Below are 20,569 nucleotides of genomic sequence, written 5' to 3'. Positions count from 1 at the left end.
TTGATTCCAAAAATTCAGAGTCCTAAAAAAGTATCTGATTTTAGGTCAATCAACTTAAGTAATGTGTTGTATAAGTTGATACCAAAGGTCCTAGCAAACCATTTGAAGCCTTTGCTGCCTAACCTGGTGTCAAAAACTCAGAGCGCGTTCATGTCTGACCGCCTTATCAAAATAATATTCTTGTAGCACATGAAACACTGCACTACTTGAAGGAACGAAGATGTGGCAAAATAGGATGTATGGCTTTGAAGCTCAATATGAGCAAAGCATTTGTCCGAGTCGAATGGGTGTATTTAGAGAAGATCATGGAGAAGATGGGATTTAACAAAAGATAGATAAATCTTATCACTGCCTATACCCGTTCAGTTATTCACTGTTGAAGTACAAATTTTCGGGCCCTCATCTCATTAGCCCACTCACTAAAATACCCATACAAGCCCATAAACTATTTTGAGTCCATACAAATATTTCCTAAATACTTCCCACATATTACCAAAATATTTCCCGTGATTATTACCCACCCTGGACTCTCACAAATATTACCCATTATATCCCACATATTATTCAACTTGGGCTCTCACACAAATACTTATCATACCACTACCAAAATTGGGCCACAAAATTATACCATCTCTACAAAATGCCCAAACTCATTTACCTTGTGGGCAAAATCCAAAAAGCCCAACAAAACTCTTTTTACAAAGCCCGTTACTACATGACACCTCTAGACCAAAATCAAGTAAACCTCTTCATTCATTAATTCAATGTATTTATAGGTAAGTTTTTTTTTTTTTTTTTTTTTTAATATTGAATAATTAAGAATAGGCAAAAAACTTAAATCTAAGAAACCATTCATGCAGACAGGGAGCAAATATAAAGAGACTAGCCCTAGTTATGTAATCAAGGAATTTTAAGTGTTTTTCAAACTCAACCATCTCAGATTTGAAGAGTTCTCTTAGAAATTTTATTTATTATACTAGACACATGAATTTTATTGAATGATTACTCTCCAGGCGTGGCTTGAATTGTCGAATGTGTTTTTGATATTGTCACTCAATGAATTATGGAATATCTGTGGCATATGCACTTTTCATAATACATACATGTATATAATCTTATGTATGATTCACCAATATTATGATTGAACGTAAATAGAAATAAGAAACCTCATCAGAATTGCCAAGGTAAGAGTCATCCACTATTCTCATGTATAATCTGGCAGCTCTCCTTCTTGTGATCTACATATGTTAAACATTCCTCATTAGAATACTATTATATCGAAATGAAATTTCTATAATTTTTATTTAACTAACTTATATAAGAGTATGCAACTCAGGAATCTAAAGAACAATATACTTGTTAAGTGTGCATCTGACCTTTTCATACTTTTTCATGATCTTGGAAAATGCTGCAAGATTCATAAAGCTGGTCCATCCATTTGCAAAAGTGAATAAGCACAAAATAATTAAATGACATAAAAAGCAAGACCTTGTCTTATGCAGATTGCAGACACAGTTGATCACCTGTAGTGCTTTAGTAGACGGAGCTTGTGGTAAAATTCAACGAACACATGTCTCAGTCGTTCTTCAACTTTTCTCAGCTCCTCTTTATTAAAACTCAAGTCCTCTTTTTTGGAATCCTTAAAAACGCCTTTTATGGTTGAAATTGGAGATTCAAGCGTATTGTTAATCTTCACGTGCTCAAGAATTTTTAGGGGATCTTCTTTGTAGTCATCCTTGTTCACCTCGTCCCTGTGATCACAACCACAACCGGCAGTGCTAACTGAATTGACTTCTGGACCAGCAGTAGACTCTTCTTGTTGATGATCATCATTTGTATCTACTTCAGGTATCAAACCAACATACTCCCTCCTGCACATTTGGTGAGCAATCATATATTTGAAGGATTAATAGATACTTTAGCAGATGATTATTACTCAATTGAACTCAGAGACTCATATCCATATGCATCATTCCTACACAATTGGCAGTAAATCATATAATAGATATGACATGGCCTCCATTCTTCAATCAAGCTATCTATGACTTGATTCCAAAACTAGTGCACCAGTTTTGTAGGATGTGGGGCAAACAATAAAGAACCAACAAGCTGCTTATTAAATATCCTGAATAAAGTACATTCCAAAGCTCTTGTGACCTAGTTAAACTTGTATACTAATTTCACTGCTTCTTGAAAATGGACTGAGTATTACTTGTCAAAAATACTCTAAAAACCTTCCCAAATTATAAAACAATTACCACTTAAAGCTTGATAGCATTCTTTAAATGATATGAGGTGATGAAAAGTTGCAAATGCATTTCATTTTTGTACTAGGGTGCAATGGCAAGTGTCGTCCACCAAAAGCGACCAGTCACAAGTTCAAGCTAGAAATCAGCCTCCACAAAAAAGAGTGGTGGTTAAGGCTATCTACCAATCACTTGATCACCTCTCCTAGACCCCTCAAAGCTTATGCATTGAGTACAACCTTTTTTTATTTTTTAAGTTATAGTGTTACACATGCACCCAATAAGTCTTGAACATATGACCAGAGGCTCCAATTGTATTAAGTGTCATTCTACAATCTTCTCCCATTGTTATAATTACCCACTTGGATGAATGTATTCCTTATATATATATATATATATATATATATATGTAAAAGTTCAAAACATACCGTATGATCTTCAAAGAGACATTGGAAAGATAACATCTCTTTAGTCCTGCATTTACCTGGATTCCTGTCTCTGCTGCAAGTAGTGCTTGTTGGGGGCATCTTCGAAGAGACATTGGAAAGATAACATCTCGTAAGACTAGAGCCATTGAGATCAGGGTTTTCCACCTTTACCCGCAATGCAATGAAAGCATCCATTTGTTTATTCAAGACAGCAGCTTCATGCATCAGTGCCTCCACCTTGTCCTTGTAAAAATTACAGACCTTGTTGAGCTCTTCATCAAGTTTTCTGAAAAACATTACCTCAACCTCTCCTCCTTCTTCAGACTTCCTTAAGAACTTGGTCTTGTAAATCTGTCCAGAACCATCTTGCTGCAATGTGTTAACATCTATAACTTGGTCCTCGATATCTCCCTTACTCGGAAGATTGCTAGCTTCTTTGTGTAGACCTCTGAAGGTCTTGTCCAATGTTGGTTTCTTCCGTGAGGCCTTATTGTGTTTTGCAGGATGCTTAGTCTGCTTGTAACCCCTTACCTAATTAGTATTCTTTTTAGTCCATTATAATCCATATAGGCTTCTGTCCACTCCGGCACCATTTGTTTCTTAAACTCTTTACCAAACTTCATCTTGACCCTTCTATGTTAGTATAGTTTATATATTCTTTTCTCCTTTCACAAGACTTATTTTATAATCTCTCTTGTAAACTACCAAAAACTGCTTTAAGCTAAACAAGTTACAAAATGAGAATCAGAGTATAGTCCTTCATAATAAAAATCTGGGAATTTAGAAGTGTTACTAGCGTATCAGCAAGAACATAAAAAAAGTGTATAATCTAACCAAAGAAGAAAAATAAATAATTGCACAAAGAAAGAAGAAGTAGAATCTAGCCAAAGCTAAAATGGGTAGAATTCACTTCTAAGTTCTAACATCAGTATAAACATATATAAATGGCAATCAAATTCAATAATTACAATAAGTGGGGGGTGGAGGATTTGAACCGGGTTCTAGGAGACTAGACAATAGTACTGAGCTACAAAGCTCTTAGCATATATAAATGGCAATCAAGAATTCATAAATAATCACTAGTAGTTTTTTTTTTATAAAAAATATAGGTAGATAATGGAGAGAGATGTGGGGTTCAAACCACAGACATGAAGTACTACAAAGAATGCCATTACCACTAGTTTATCTCATGTACCCACTAATAGTTATCAAAAGTATACAATTAATTGTTTATAGTTTTATAAACACCAATGCAAGAATTGAAATGTAGACATATTGAACTCTAATCATCAAAGAAACCAAGAAAGTTAGATAGATAGAATGCAAAAGTACATTTTTTTACAACTGGGTATTTCTTGTTTTTTGGTGATGTCTTCTCAACAAAGAAAGCATATTTGAAAACTGAAAGGTCTCAGCCTCAGTTCCTATGTGTCCATTTATACACAGTACACACACACACCACTGCTACATTGCTTACCGAGTCCAGTTAGTTATGCTTAAACAATCAGGTGCACCCGAGTACACTGCACTCACTTTGTCTCCACCAATCAGCCACTTGGTTTCTGCATTGGGTCAATGCAACTTTGCATACGATTGGTTAGTACAGATTGCACTCTGTGGCCTAGGGAGTAGTGTATTTGGTCTTTATAGTTTTTGCTTTGCGGTGGAGCACTGAATGATCCACCAATGGTGTGACACGTGTCCGTCTTCAAGGTTAGCTTGGAATTTGAGACGTTTATGCGTAACGTAACTGACTCCTGCAATTTTTGACACAAATTCTTTTACGTGCATTATTATGAGTCAGCTGATATTATCTTTAGCCGTTGATTCTTTGCCCGAACTTATTTGACATGAAGCCTTTTATTTATTTATTTTTGATAGGGACATGAAGCCCTTTAGAGGCCTTGCGCATTGAGCTGGGATGCTATTTGGTCAAGTGGGAGATCAGTGTATAAATCTAAATATCCAATTGTCAAAACCATCCAAAGGCAGTGCATGATGAATTTTCCAACTATGTTATTTAAAAATAAAAAAGTAAATTGCAAATGACACCTTTAAAGTTTTGAGGTGTTTAAACTTTACACCTTAAAATTTTAGGATTTAGATTTTTACCCTTTGAAATTTAGGAATGTTTGGATTTTACACTATAATATTTCAGAATTTAGATTTTACCCTTAAATTTTAGGGGTTTTTGGAATTTACTCCTGAAAGTTTGAGAATATTTGGATTTTACAGTCTAAAAATTCAGAATTTTTGGTGTAAAAAATCCAAACACTCCTAAAATTTAGGAAATAAAATCCAAATTCAAAAATGTCAAGGTATAAAATCCAAACACTCCCAAACTTCAGAGGGTAAATTCCAAATTCTAAAACTTTAGGATATAAAATCTAAAATTCCCCAAACTTTAGGGGTGTAATTTGCAATTTACCTAAAACAAAAACATAAGTATAGTACCTAAGGTTTAGGCATTTAAAATTATAAGATAAATTATCAAACTTGTGACCATTTGAGATTATTATTTTTTTTATGGATTTTTTTTTTTTGGATGAAAATGAGCAAGAATTATTTCCTACATCCACCAGATGCAACAACTCTTTGGCAATACATGGATCCCACATCTATATAAAACTCACATGTTATAAGAGGACTGTTGTATAACGTTAATTGTAGTATACATCAATTATATTTCATGGATTTCTCACAGTTGGTGCAGACCAAATACTTGTGAATCCCCACATTTTGTAATATATTAGTTGCGTACCACCGGATGCCCAAGATATACCCTTTGAAGATCAAATCATGAGCATCACATGAGGTGCAAGTGTTACTGAGACTCAAGGCCATTGGCATGCATATTTTGAGTATAGTTGGAATGCATTAATTGGTCCACTAGACATTGTTGATTCTCTCATTGAACCTTTTTAAGTTACCAGTTCTCAACCAAATTAGTTAACCTACTACAATGGCTGATATTCCAAACATTTTTTGTTACATCTCCTGCTTATCGCCTACTTCCCAAAAAGAGAAAACCTGCTTCCTAGTTAATACATCTTTTGTTCAAAATATTGTCATGATTCAACATTTCAATTTTGGCTATAGTGCATGATCTAGTAGTATTATGTTCACATCAATGCCTTTCTGATTCCAAGTTTGCAGGCATTCATTTCCATTGTCAACTGTACAACCACCTGCTTCACCAGAACTCAACTGAAAACTTGAACAAATCTAATCACGCAATATGATTATTAATTTGGCTAAACAAAAGTGTTTGTAATCCCCTTCAAGTATGCTGATTTTTTATTTTATTTCATCCAAAAAAATAAAAGCGCGAGAATGGGTAGTTTATACCTAGGTTTGAAAACTTTTGACAATGACATTGACATGTTTTTAGATGATAGATATAGCTTTTCAGCATTTGAAAAGAGCAGCCTCCAATTTTTAGTTGATCTTGTGCATTAACAGCCTGATTGGGATTGTTACAGTGAATTCAAAAAAAAAAACCAAAAGAATTTCAAGAAATTTTATGATAATTACCAAATTTACAACTTAGAAAATTAAACCCTTTTCTACCAGGGGAAAGGTGTACATTTCAATACTCTACATTTCTGCTTGTATATCTCCCAGTTTGCAAAGAACCCTTCTAACCTATTTAAACAATTAAATTATCCACATTCCCAAATTCAATGAATGATGTTTTCACAATAATAAACATTTAGTAGAAGATCATACTGGCGAGAAAAAGAGCAAGCTTGATAAAAACCTGCATTCCTACAAGAAAGAGGCAATATAAACTCCAACAACTTCATGAAAATTGGTTGAAGACTGAAAAATTTATGAGTCCACCAAGGTTTGATACTTTAATGGTCTTTTTGGAAGTTTAGAGAGGAAGGAGAGTAGAGAGGAGGAGAGTAGTGGGGTGGAGAGTAGAGGGGAATGGTTCCCCTCCACCTTGTTTGGATATTTTTAAAATTAGTAAGGGGGAAGGGAGTAATTAGCTCTTCCCTTTGTTTGGATGTTTTAAAAATTAGGATGGAGAAAGGAAGAAATGATTAAAATAGACAAATTTACCCCTATTTGAAAATGGACTTGCAACATTGGTCTATTATAAATTTAAAAAGATTAAATTGAGAAATTTATCTAGTCAATAATTTATTTACTCTACTCTCCCTCCAAATCTCTCTAATTTTGGGGAATTAAAAATGAGGGGTTGGAGGTGGTTGAAACCCCTCCAAACTCTTCCTCCTCCTTCCCTAAAAAACTTCCAAACAAGGTAATTGAACTACTCTCCCTCCCTCTACTCTACTCCCCCGTTTTTTTTAAACTTCCAAACAGGCCATAAAGAATTTGATCATCGGGTTGAGTCATTTTGCTCATAGACACTTTCCCTATTTCCACTGCAACAAAAGAAGTGTGGCAACTTGATCCGACCACAGCTCCTGTGAAAGGAGCGTTGTAAATTGTACAAACGATACATTAATATAAAGATAAAATTACTTATTGGGACCACGTAAGTACATATATTCAATTTTTGAAGCAGGTGTCATAACTCATAAGTGTTTGGTTTAATACATGCATGAGGTGGAGGACACATAAAACTTTAGCTTTTTACTATGCATGTACTGTTGTTATGTTTGAACTATTGTATTAGTAAATTTAGTCATAGAGGATGCACTATGCTCTCTTTGTAATAAATCCATTCAAATTCATTCCTTCATCTAAGGTTTTTAAGAAATGACTGAATCTTAGTTCATGGCATTATTATTTACAATCCCTCTCTTTCTTTTGCAAACCCTTCAGGCTCTGCTTCTCTTCAAAAATGAAGCAAAACCTCCCTAATTAAATGATTTGTCACCTCACTAAGACTTCATTGGATGAGCTTATTTTCACCTTAAAAGAGAATATATAGCTTTTCAAAACATAACCCTTTTTAAGGTACAGTTGTACTTTTACACAATAAACAAAATAAGCCGATAAAGGCTAATAATTCATCTACCACAGAGACTTCACATCTGAAGATAGTGAACCAAATGAGGCTAAAAAATGAACAAAGCAACCTAAAATGTTCCTTAGAGAAAATCAAGACTTAAGTAAAAGACAAACTGCCAAGCTATAGTTTTAAAACATCAAAAGCCTAGAAATCATAACTAGAACCCAATTTTCCAGGAAGATTCATTTGTTTGTCTGACAAAAACAAAAATGAAACAAACATTAGCCTATTTTCATCATGAATTTTTTTTTTTTTTTAATCAGGTGAACAGTGCTACTCTCTTCCTCATGAAACATATGTCCAAGACAGCATTGGCAAAACACACCCAAAAAAAAATGATAATGGCAAGATACTTACTTGCATCGCATTATCACAGGAATAGGTTTTAAAGCCTTTGGTCAATTTCTTATGCCTCTTTTATGGGGAGAAACCTGAATGATAGACAACGACTTTTAAGAATCACTTTCATACAAAGCATTCCTTATCCAAAATATCTACACATAAACAAACCTACCACCTTTAAGGACCAAAACAAATAAAGACAAAAACAGTTAAAGGGCATGTCCAACAGGCAAGCCAGAATAAAATAATTGCTAAAATGGAAAACTATATCAAGAGATAAATCATCGTTTCCAAGAAACATTTAGATAATCCCTACCCAAAAATCAAATGCCCCTATATGTGCAAAATATTGAGCCAATGAAATAAGATGTTGCCCAAAAATATTGCCAAGACATCTTATTTAGCAAATATTTTCTCTTTGATACATGTTTAAGTGGGGAGAGGGGATTCAAACCCTGAAATTCTCTGTTGGAAACATCATGCTTTGACATTAAGCTACAAAGCTCTCAGTGATTTTATTTAGCAAATATTAAATAGTCTCAACAAAAAATTCTTAAAAAAAAAAAAAAGAGAGGAGGAACTTATGTTTTCAAGTGCCAATACTTCCTTAAACACACAGAAATACAACAACATATATTATAAATTTTCAATATGGAAAAAATCATACAGATATTGTTAAAAAAACATTAATCTTAAAAGAAAACATTCATGAAGCAATTAAAATCAGCAAAGCACAACAGACAAAGCTTGTCATTAAACATTATCACCTATTCTAAGGGAACATTTTAAAACATTGAAGTCATATCACTACTTAATAGAATTGCTGCTCTTGAAACACATTTAAGTAAGCCAAATGGAAAATGAACCTCATGAGTCATGTCCTATTATATCCTAGTTCATAACAGCTCCTCTCACTGACACCCAGTAATAACAATCCGAAGACTACTAATTCAGCTCACAAAAATAATCCCCCATATGGCTGAACCCAAATCAATATGAAATTTTGTCCTCGGTCTAAAGATGAAGCTATTAGTAATAAACAATATTAGAAACAAACTACCAAAAACCCTTAAACTTCAATAGTAAAACCCTATACCCCACACACAACCATACTCAAGATAATCCACCGAACCCAGAGCTCCAAACATATATATATATATTAAAAAAAGTGAAGTAGTAAAGTCAATATGTACCTTCCTCTTGGGGACAGCCATAAGCTCCATAGATCTACCATAAGAAAAACTTGGAAACTCAAATCCAAACCCAATGATGTTGTTGTTTTGTTTTTTTTATCAAACTCAGGCAAAACAAATAGTGGAGATGTGACCCCTCAGTCAATGGCTCAATCCAATGGTGGAGGAAGAGCCATGACATGCTCAACCTCTGAAACCCTATCGTGAACCCCAAGCTCCCCTCGGCCCTCCTTAGTATTGTTGTCATTTTCATCGCCATTGCTATAGTTGCTCAGCCATTATACCCAAAACAATAGAAGGTTGAAGCGGTATGCATAGGTTATAAAATGTATATTATGTGACAAATGAATGCAACACCCTCTCACCTTTATGTGCGACACACATACCTCAACCATACATACAAGTCGTGAGTCTGATATTGCATATTCCCGTTACATAAGATACCTCTTCACATATGTTAGGAAAAAGGAAAGTGAACTAGTGAAATGACGTGAAACAGTGTTTTCGTTGTTTATGTAGGAGCCTCAGCTAATACATATATCAACAATACTACGGACACACCAAATTTCGTAACTTGCTAAAGTGATCGACTGTGAGTGATGGAAAAAAATTGGCAGCAAGAAAGTGCCAGCTACTCATAGTTGAACACTTGAACATGTTGTGAAATTGGGCTGTGTCATTATATTTATTCATAGTAGATAGATAGATGATAATTGTGAATACATGGGCATCATAAATTTGGTTCAGATAATGAGAAATTGACATCAATGTTTCATCTTTGGCATACTTTCTAATAGACTATAGTGTACAAGACGGTTACACTACAAGCCACTATTCTACATTGCTAGCGAAAAGAGGTTAAATCACAAACATAAAACAGTAAAAAATTAGCATACATATGATATCATATCAATGAAACTTAAAACACGTACACATATAAGCCATTTCAAAAGCTTCAAAAAAAAAGTATTAAAAATCAGCGCTTTATTGAGTTCCAAGCTAAACCAAGCAAATGGGTGTCAAGGTATTCAAACCCAGTGAGAAATTGGAAAAATAAAAATAGACAGAAAGAAAGATTAGAACTCACGTGCTCTGAATCGCCGAACATTGCTGGTGGGTGCCGATTTGTGAAGAGAGAGAGTGTGTGTGTAGGGAAGAGTTGGCGGCCAGTGAAAGACAAAAGGGGAGGGGTTTCCTAAACAAGGACAACTTCACCCTGTACGATGGAAAATAACGACACATCCAATTTAAGGTTTAAGGTATCCAAAGCACTAATGGAGTAGAATTCATAGGTTGAAAATTTATAGCATTGTTTAACCAAAAAAAAAAATTTGTCGCATTTATCTCAAAACAAATATTAATATTAAAAAATAATTGTGATTGATGTATAAAAATTGAGTGTAAGTGATACTGTGATAAGCATAGGTAAAAAATAAAAATGATATTGTTCCCATAAGTTAACAACTCAGCAACTTATAAGTAAATTCTAGATAGTTCAATTAATAAAGTTATTTGTGATCGAACAAGAGATTTGGAATTTTTCCATTAAAAAAAAAAAAATCTAGAATTTGGACTCTACCTACACCAAAAACTTATTAGTATTTTAGTCTAATGATAAAATACAATCATCATAAAATGGATGTCATAATTTCAAATTCTATCCTATTGTTTAATAAATAAATAAATAAAAAAACTCAAGTTATAAATTTTGGAGCCATAATGGGCTCAAGTCAACGGTTTGCCTATGTTCCCATACACGCGTAAAGGTGAAAAATTGGGTATATTCATAGGATTATTATTTTGAAAATCATCATAATAGAAGACTAAGTTTTTTAAAAAATTTAAAAAAAAAAGAAAAAAGAAAAAAAAAAGATGAGAAGTATGGGATTAAGTTTAAGATGATGTGTATAGTATACAAGCCAATGCAAGCAAACATGCTGACTTGGTCAAATCTGGGTCCTTCACGTGGACAAACCTTGAGGTAAAAGAAGAGGGATGTTGATGAAGGGAGTTGCACCTTTGGCTCGTGCCAATAGCGTGATCACCATTGGGGGAAGTGAGATGCACAGTTGAGCACTACCATGAAAGGGATTTCGGTCTCTGTTGGTCAGAGGTTGTAAAACTCCCCTCATTGGCTAGTATCAAGCTGGACCACTGCCAAGGACACGTGCAATGCCCTCAGGATTCATGCAGTCCCTTTCCTTATCGATACTTGTCCCTCACAATGTAGCAGAGCTGCCTTTCATCCCACTACCTTGGCAAAATCAATTTTTCTCTCTCCTCCAACCATGATATAGTACAACAACTGTATTAGGGTTTGTGAGGAGGAATGAGAGTGAGACACCTGTAATTGTACATCCAGCATCATTCCTTATACTATAAGAGGAGAATGTTGCTGAGTAAAGAGTGTAGAGAGGTAGAAAATCTGGGTAGGAAAGAAATGCAAAAGAAACAAGTTTGGGAAGAACATCACATTGTAACCTTAAACTTTCCATTTTATTACATAGTCTTTTAAGAGTGAAGGATATTTTGTCCTTCACTTGTCGTGGTTTTTCATCCATTTCATAGGGTTTTCCAACTATATCCTAGTTGTTCTTTAGTTTCTTTGCACTGCCATTGTCTTCCTTTTCATGTTTTGGTGTTAAAGTTTACAATTTTATTGCTTACAAAGTTTTAACACCCAAATGTATTGTTAGGCTTTTAGGTCACACACATATGAACATCTAAAAATCTAACTTGATCGTACATCATGTAACCTTTTTTATTTATTTTATAGATACAATAGAATTTCAACTTATAGTATGATTGTTTTTTATCACTAGATTAAAGATACCAATTAATTTTTTTTATGTAGGTAGGATTTGAACCCCAATTTCATAAACTTATATCTTGTATATAGTCGTAAAGCTCAATGAATATAAATTCTAACCATTAAAGGTAGTAATTCAATGGACACTAAGCTTACTCGTGTGGATTTGGTGGGCACTAGATCTTAGATTCGACTCTTGCAATGAGAAATGTGTGTAAAACCTAAAATTTACCCTTGTAGTAAAACAAAAAATTGCTGTGAAACTTTTTAATGGATATTCTTAGGATAATTGTTAATAAACTATTTTAGAAAATTTTTTATACTACTTTTATGTGAAATATAAAAGCAGTCAAAAAATTAATTGCTTTTTTCTTTTCCTATAAAAAATTTCTAAAAGTAGTTCCTAAATCAATGTTCTTAAGGTATTCATTAACTTTTTCCTTTTTTTTTTTCTCCAAATTCCAATGACCATATAAAGAAGTTGAACAGTATGACAATGAAGATAAAAATATTCTGAAGAAAAAAAAAATCCCCTAACAAGGCAAATTATTATTTTAGAAATATTCACACAATAAATTTCCTTTTCTTTCATAAGCAAAGCATACTTTACCATTTTTAGCTTGAGAACCATAATAAATTAATAACCCATATACCCAAATGGAAAGATTGCAAAGGCTGTTCCTAATAAGGGATTATATGATAATTTTTCACTCAAAGATAAAAAATGTGGATTGGCTGTTGGCCAATGTTGGGTTTTTTTTTTTTTTTTTTTTTTTTTTTTTTGAGAAACAAACACACACACACGGGGGAGAGGGAAAGAGGTTCTAACACAAAGGCACACCACAACTCCACTCAAAAGTCATGATGTTGTTGGCCAATGTTGAAGATAAAGAACAGAAGCATAGCAAAGCATGATTGTTTGATCACATATCAAATACAAGCTTGGAAACAACAGCGTTTGACATAAGTGGTGAGTTAATGAATTTCATTGATACGGCACCATTTTGCTCTAGAATTGCTAAAAGGTTTATTGAAACGGTGTCACATCACTTAAGTGAGATGGGATCAGTAGTTTGTTACTAATTGAACACGTGTAATGCTCTTATTGGGAGTTTAGTTTAACCACTTTTCCCGCTAATTTGGAAATTAGTTCCAAAGTTCGTTTTAGATATTTTGGTTCATTCTCTTGGATTCGCTTGTAAAAAAATAGTTAGCCTTTGTGGGTTATAGTAAACTCAACTGGTAAAGTTTCTAACGGTTGAATAAAAGATCTGAGGTTCAATCCCCGCCTACACTAAAACCGATTGATGTCTTGGTCTGATGATAAAGAGTTATCATTAGGAGCGGACGCTATAGGTTGAAACTCTCTAAAAAAAAAAGTTAGCCTTTGTAATCTATTCTCACAATTTTGTAATCTCTCTTTTCATTCAATAAAACTATGAGATTTATTCAGAGGGCCTTCAAGTTTTTACCACCAACATTATTTATCCTATTAAATTCCTGACATCAATTTTTTTTAGAAGAGATCGACATCATTTGTAAATGAGTGAATCATTGATATAGTTTTTATTGAATACAAATCCTTTGTATCACTTTTTGTGTTCCATTTTATGTTCCACTAATCACAACTTGTCATATATTTGTTTAACTTTCCTTATAAAATATCCAAAATTTAAAATGGAAAAAAATAATAATAACACATGACAAGTTGTAATTAGTAGAACACAAAAATTTGTATTCGTTTTTATTATATATTAATCACAATAAGTAACATAAAAACAATTTTTGAATTACTAAATTTATTGATTTAATTCATTATTGTGGTTGTCATTGTTATCATTTCAATAATTAAAAACAGGAAAAAAATATAGAAAAGAAGGAAAGAAAGTTGTAGAGATTTGCAACCATGATTCTAGGAGCAAATACGTGAAACATAAATGAAACAAATCAAGCCACCTCGTAACGAAAGACTGGAACGGAGATGGTTTAAACCCTAGACATCTCCTTTAAAGATATCAACAAATGTCAATTGAGCTACAAAACTTTTTTACGGCTTGTAATGTTTTAAGTTGAAAACTTGCTCATATCACTATAACCAGCTCGAATCAGTCTTCATCATAGTCCAAACTTCAAGTCCAAACCTCTCTCTCTTTGTGCAGATTGTTTGTTACTTTTAGACCCCATGAACTTTAAAAAGTGGACCCGTTCCGTTTTTATAAGAATTCGAATGGTTAATCTTAAAGCTTTCATCAACTCCAGCAAAGGCCACAGATAGACGAATCCTCAAAGCCTTATGAGTACACCAAAGATGTTGAAGGTATTGGTTGCTTCTTTGGCGGCTTTCCCACTTCTTGTCACCCTCACACTCGTCCTTCAAAACCCACCTACCAATCGCATTGGTGAAGTCTTTGAAGCCAGTGCTTTGGAAAACGCAGCTCACAATGTTACTTCATTTAATGCAGGTGAGAACATTGTTGTTAGGTTATGTACCTCCTGTTTGGTTGCTTACAATTACATGAATATATGAGTAATGACACAACACAGTTCACAACTTCTTCTTTTTTTTTTTTGCAACAATTGAGGTGACAAGTTGTTATTCATGTACAATAGCATGTGAAAATGACATCTCAACAAGTTAAAAAAGTTGTGAAATTTTATTGAATTTTGGATAGGATAGAATGAAAGAAAATAATACATGTGATTGACTATGATTAGTTTGTTGATGATTCATAATGACTCCAAAGTTTTGGGATAAAGACTTGGTAGTTGTTGTTGTTTGTCGTTTTGGCTTCATAGAATTGTGACTAACTTTTTGTATTGGATACTAGGTTTTTGATAGTTTTGGTGTTTGTATGGTTATGTAGTATTAGGTGTATTTTTTTTTTTTTTTTAAATTATTATAAGGGCCATATTTTGGAAAGATTGGTTTTTTTAGCATAACTAGGGAATTTACTTTGGAGAATTTAGTGAGTTCAATTTGTGTAAAATTGGCCACCCTTTATGTATTTCTCATTGATTTGCTCATTCCCATTCTATGTTTTTTCAATAATGAATCACTAAAATGGTATAAAGAAGTTTATTTGGCAAAGAACTGGAAAATTACTACAGTTAGTGCTTTTATGTTGTTTGATACAAGAGCTATATATGCTTTTGAGAATGATAGCTTAACGAATGTATACAAGATATATATGAAATTGAACCATAAGACAGGATTTTAGTTGGGTCATAATTTGAAACCATAATTTTTCCCATACTCTTTTAAACTTTACATTTTCACTTATCAATGTCACTGAAGAAAAGTATGCATAATCACAATAGGTACTGAGTTATGTTCTATAGGGAAAAGCCAAAAAGCACTTCTGTTTTAATTATGTTAATTTTAAAGTTGTGCAAAGAATTTTCCCCCCTGAAAATTCAAAGAGTAACTAATAGACCTGAGAAAAATCTGGGCACATATAGTATAGCTTCTGAAAAGTAAATATTTTTGCATATTTGGGATGCAAATTCTGCAATTTAGACTAGTACAATCTTTTAGGTTAGGAAGGTCCATAAATCCACTAGTCAGGAACCATTAACATAAGCAATAGAGTTGGTTTTTGTTTTATTTATATTTTTGATGTGATCTCCCTTCATGATTATATTTTTTTTAGATTATCTTAGAATGTTGTTGTACTGATAATGACATGTCTGTAATTTGATATAAATCCTATGTAAATTAAATCATAAGAAAGTATTTTACTTGGGTCATAATTTGAAAATGCAGAATGGTCCTAGGTTTATGACATAATCTATACTAATTTTGAAGTTTTATCTTGTTGCTAGATATAAATAATTATGAAAATAACTCATTTGTGCATTTGTATAACTTAAGCAGCTCAATTTTTCTTCAAGTACTTACTTTTTTGTATAGTTTATTAGGAAAGTTGGAAGTTTGAATTTGGACCTCCAATTTGAGCTATCTATGTTTCTTAGTACTCATATCACTATAATTACAGTCAAGTCTTTATACAAATTTAACTGTAGTTCCATATACTAGCACTTAGCATGAGCATAATATTGTATAACACTGTTAGTAAGCTCCCAAAGCTGCAAGATTTTAGATACTCAATACCATTTCCATACTGGATGTCCTTAGGTTTCAAAATACTTTTTTGCTAATCTTCAATGTCATTAGACTAAAAGGAATTACAAGCAAGGTACTCCACCTTAGAAACAGACCTGATATGAGGTGGGAGGTTACCTTTATTGAAACAAAAAGACTGACAGGAGTTTAAAGCAAACTTAGCAATTGCATGAGCTGCAAAATTGCAATTTTCCTAGGGTTTCAAAATACTTAAATTAGAATACTTAAGACATTTGTGAGTTGACAATAGTGAAGATAACTCAAAGCTTATGTTGGAAGGTATTGGCTTTACAAACCGTCTTCTTATCTCCTTTCAAGACTACGGAGTTATGAAGATCTCCATAAACTATGCGGACCTTATACCAAATCATACAATAGAACACAAAAACTTCTCAAGTCTCACCTTAATGCTAGTTCTACAAAGTGTAAGTATGTTGTGTGGATATCTTATAGTGGCTTGGGCAACAGGGTTTTAACCCTGACATCTGCATTTCTTTATGCCCTCCTCACAAATAGAGTATTGCTTGTTGACCAAGGGAAGGATATGACTGATCTTTTCTGTGAGCCATTTCCAGAAAAATCATGGGTTTTGCCTGTTGACTTCCCCCTCAAAGAGACATTTAAAATCCTTAGTCAGTATTTTCCTCATTCTTATGGGAACATGTTGAAGAAGAACATCTCAAATACTTCAACAGTATCACTACCATCATATTTGTATCTCCATCTAGCACATGATTATGATGATCAAGATAAGCACTTTTTATGTGATCAAGATCAAACTCTTCTCAGTAGAGTTCCTTGGTTGATAATGAAATCAGATCTATACTTTGTCCCATCTCTCTTCTTGATGCCCTCTTTTGAGCAAGAACTAAGCAAATTATTCCCACATAAAGATACTGTTTTCCACCACTTAGGCCGCTATCTTTTCCACCCCTCAAATCATGTATGGGGACTAATAACAAGGTACTATCAAGCCTACTTAGCTAAAGCAGATGAGAGGATTGGAATTCAAATAAGAAATTTTGATACAAGACCTGGTCCTTTCCAATATGTGATAGATCAAGTTTTAGCTTGTACACTAAAGTATAAAGTGTTGCCACAAGTAGATTGGAAGAGAACTATTGTTACCCAATCAGAAAAGGCAAACTTGAAAGCCATCCTTATAACATCTTTGAGTTCTAGGTACTTTGAGAATGTAAGAAACATGTACTGGGAACACCCAACAGTGAATGGAGACGTGGTTGAGGTTTTCCAACCAAGCCAAGAACAATTTCAACATACAAAGAACAGGTTGCACAACAACAAGGCATGGGCAGAAATGTATCTCCTTAGCTTAACTGATGTCTCGGTTACAAGTGCATGGTCAACATTTGGTTATGTAGCTCAAGGTCTTGGAGGTTTGAAGCCATGGATTCTCTACAAGTCTGATAATCAAACGACCCCTAATCCACCTTGTCGTCAGGCCATGTCAATGGAGCCTTGTTTTCATGCTCCCCCATTGTATGATTGCAAGACAAAGAAAGGAATTGATAATGGTGCACTTGTTCCCCATGTGAGACATTGTGAAGATATGAGCTGGGGCTTAAAACTGGTTGATAATCATGATGAGTTGTAGGCTTTTACAATTCATTATTTGTGCCAATGGGCTTCTAGTCCGATGGCACCTAACCCCTCCCATGTCTCCCGTATCACGGATTCAACCTGCCATCAAAAGCCTTGTAACTCAACTAATAGGCACATCTTGGTGTTTTGAATGAAAACATCCAGGTTCAAATCCTCCTGCCCCCAATTATCAAATTATCAACCAAAAAAATAAAAAACTTTTTCCCTTAAAGATTTTGAAAATAGCTAGTATCTATCCTTTATTTATTTAATTATTTTGTTTTATAGGTGGCCGATTCTGATTGTAGAATATCTATTGTCGATTTCAAAAACAATTGGAACTAAGGCTTGGTCGTTGCTCTATGTAATTGACATATAATAGTTGTATACCAATTGTATTTGACAAATAATGCCTACACAAAAGATTCAAGTATACTAATATTGTCTTCTTAAAAAAAAGTATTCTAACATCAGAAGCGAACAACCATGAGGTATGGTTAATTAACATATTACCATCCTAAGTACCTTCTTATTTTATAGCGAGTCATTCTATGTACCTGTATTATTTCCTAGCTGTCTCATCCAAAATAGAACAATATATTGCCTTGCAATTAGTACTCCACCCTTGACAACTTAATGCATCACGTTGTTAATTGCTGTGGATGCTTTACGATAGTGAAATTTGGAAAGCAATTCTTCAAGCCATATAGAAAATTTCATGTGAATGGAACTAATGTGAATGCTGATACATGGAGGTTTGATTTTAAATATAACTAGCTGCGAACCTCCACGTTGCGCAAGATAATTATTTTATGGTGGTTTTATTAATTTTTTTTTTTTACAATTTAAACTAATCTAATAATGAGTAATGTATTTCGTAATTATATTTTTATTTATTATAGGAACAATCATAAATGTAATATAGGAACAATTCAAAACACCAAAAAAACTTAAACTAAAAAAAATTAATAAAACTTAACAATGATTAATTGAACCAATATTAGGATAAAATTTTGTTTTTGATAATCTATTAAGGTTATTTTCTTTGTAGAAATTTTAATTTCTGCCGCCCAAAACATATTATCAAATAAACAATTATTAGCAAAATCTAAGAATTAAATTTCTATACATGCACTGTTATAAAATAATAATAATAAAAAAAAATTGCAAAAGTTAAAATTTGTCACCTACCCGATTATTATTGTTTGGCTAACCTTTACTTTTCTTTAAATAAATGGCATTATAGAGTACTTCTAATACAACTATTAAGAGTACTTTGTCCACCACAAAGGATTAGAAAATAAACAAAAATTAGTAAAGTCTCATAGTTTAACATCTAAATTGAGCACTATAAAAAACCATGCTATGTAACAAAATAAATATCAAATTATCCAAATCATGCTATGTAATAGAATAATATTATATTTTTATATGCTATATTTAATTCTTTAGAATGCAATAGGATAACATTTAATAATCAAAGAGAATAAAAAATAATAAAAAACAACAACAACAATTTAAAAAACAAAACTAAATCACAATTTTAAAAAAAAAAATTTAAATCGCATTAACCCAAAATAGAGTTTTAAAGAATATAAAAAATTATCAACCTAAAGTAGAGATGCAAGAAAAATAAAAAATAAAAATCCACCAAAAAAATTATATAGAGAGAGAGAGAGAGAGAGAGAGAGAGAGGGAACCTTTCTTTCTTTCTTTTTTTCTTTTTTTTTTTTGTGAGTGAAAACTATGCATAGAATAGAAGAGATAGTGACAAATTTATAGTAAGAGGGTGTAAAAAAGAAGAGATAAAAATAAAGGAAGATGAAGGGAAAGAGGAAGAATGATATTAATGTAGAGGGTAGTGGAGAGATGAAAAGGTAAGGGAGGGAGAAAGATTGAAGAAGTAGTGAGGAGATGAAATGGTAAGAGAGAGAGAAAGGTTGGAGAAGTGTAAATATTAAAAAAATAAATGTTAAAAACAATTATAAGAAAATTGGAAAGAAAAAAAAAAGGAAAAAAAAAAAAAACCCTAAAGCTTGAAATGCTTCAACATTTTGTTTTTTTGTTTTGTTTTTTTTTTTTTTTTTCCTCTTCCTTTAAGTTGAAAAGGCTCACACAAAACCCTAAAGCTGAACTGAAAAGGCTTTGGGTTAGGCTTGATAGTGGAACTAAATAAATAAGAGGTGGGCTGGATTAATTAAACAGATTTATTATAGGGTGATAGTGGAAGTAAATAAATAAGTAGTGGGCTGGATTTATTATAGAGTGATAGTAGAAGTAAATAAATAAGTAGTAGGCTGTATTTATAGGGCTAAAAATTGTAAAAACCATTTTAAAATTGTAGGACAAATTATATTTTTAAAAAGAAAAGAAAAAAAAGAATAACTTGCAGCTGATGTGGTGCAACGTAAGAGCAGCAGCATTAAACGCTACGCTTCAGCTTTTAGTAATATATAGATAACTTGTACAATTGCCTTTCCTTCTTGATATTTTAAAACTAAAGATTTTCATGCACCAAGAACAACTGTGTCGAAAATTGAAAACCTGCATATTGTTCGGTTGTTTCGCACCTAGAGCCATGTATGGCCCGACTCTTTGGCCTTTCATGAAATGTTCAAAAAAATAATTATTCATGTCTCATACTCTATCAAAGTTTAGATCAAATCCACAAAACCCAAACTTTCTTAAGAACTGACAATGTTAGATGTGCCCTCCTCATGTACAATCATAGGAAATTATAAATTATAGAGTTAGGAAATGAACAATTACCAGAAAACTGTAAAATAAATAAAATTAAAAAAAAAATGTTGGTGGTGGCTATAGAAGTAATCGACCCAAC

At 33.0% G+C, this 20,569-nt stretch overlaps 3 protein-coding genes across 3 annotated transcripts; 1 reads left to right on the top strand and 2 right to left on the bottom strand.

Annotated features, from left to right (window-relative positions):
• Window positions 1-1,608: 1,608 nt before the first annotated feature.
• Window positions 1,609-3,846, bottom strand: LOC115981349 (phosphate transporter PHO1 homolog 10-like). The gene is made up of 3 exons (XM_031103497.1): window positions 3,823-3,846; window positions 2,731-3,205; window positions 1,609-1,871 (listed from the first exon to the last, which is right to left on the bottom strand). The coding sequence occupies exons 1-3, from the start codon at window positions 3,844-3,846 to the stop codon at window positions 1,852-1,854; spliced, it is 519 nt and encodes a 172-aa protein (XP_030959357.1). The 3' UTR covers window positions 1,609-1,851.
• A 3,171-nt stretch (window positions 3,847-7,017) lies between these two features.
• Window positions 7,018-10,381, bottom strand: LOC115978758 (50S ribosomal protein L32). Its single transcript, XM_031100615.1, is given in 4 exon segments — window positions 7,018-7,110; window positions 8,019-8,092; window positions 9,197-9,457; window positions 10,284-10,381. Coding segments are annotated over 3 exon segments (192 nt in total). The 5' UTR covers window positions 9,227-9,457; window positions 10,284-10,381; the 3' UTR covers window positions 7,018-7,022.
• Window positions 10,382-14,313: 3,932 nt separating this feature from the next.
• LOC115981348 (galactoside 2-alpha-L-fucosyltransferase-like) lies at window positions 14,314-17,743 on the top strand. The gene is made up of 2 exons (XM_031103496.1): window positions 14,314-14,467; window positions 16,395-17,743. Exons 1-2 carry the CDS (start codon window positions 14,314-14,316, stop codon window positions 17,741-17,743), a joined length of 1,503 nt encoding a protein of 500 aa, XP_030959356.1.
• The last annotated feature ends 2,826 nt before the right edge of the window (window positions 17,744-20,569 follow it).

This window comes from Quercus lobata, chromosome 3 (assembly GCF_001633185.2).
Source record: "Quercus lobata isolate SW786 chromosome 3, ValleyOak3.0 Primary Assembly, whole genome shotgun sequence".
Lineage (NCBI taxonomy): Eukaryota > Viridiplantae > Streptophyta > Magnoliopsida > Fagales > Fagaceae > Quercus > Quercus lobata.
Note: the sequence above shows the minus strand (reverse complement) of the source record. Positions and strands in the feature narration are given on the sequence as shown.

Bases quoted from the DNA above. Each gene is read 5' to 3' on its own strand.
- LOC115981349 (XM_031103497.1), bottom strand. From the start codon at position 3,846: ATGGCATTCTTTGTAGTACTTCAT. The intron at 3,206-3,822 runs GTCTGTGGTTTG...AATACTAATTAG, and splicing joins CATTCTTTGTAGTACTTCAT to GTAAGGGGTTACAAGCAGAC. The intron at 1,872-2,730 runs GTAAATGCAGGA...CCAAATGTGCAG, and splicing joins CAGCAGAGACAGGAATCCAG to GAGGGAGTATGTTGGTTTGA.
- LOC115981348 (XM_031103496.1), top strand. From the start codon at position 14,314: ATGTTGAAGGTATTGGTTGCTTCTTTGGCGGCTTTCCCACTTCTTGTC. The intron at 14,468-16,394 runs GTGAGAACATTG...GATAACTCAAAG, and splicing joins TGTTACTTCATTTAATGCAG to CTTATGTTGGAAGGTATTGG.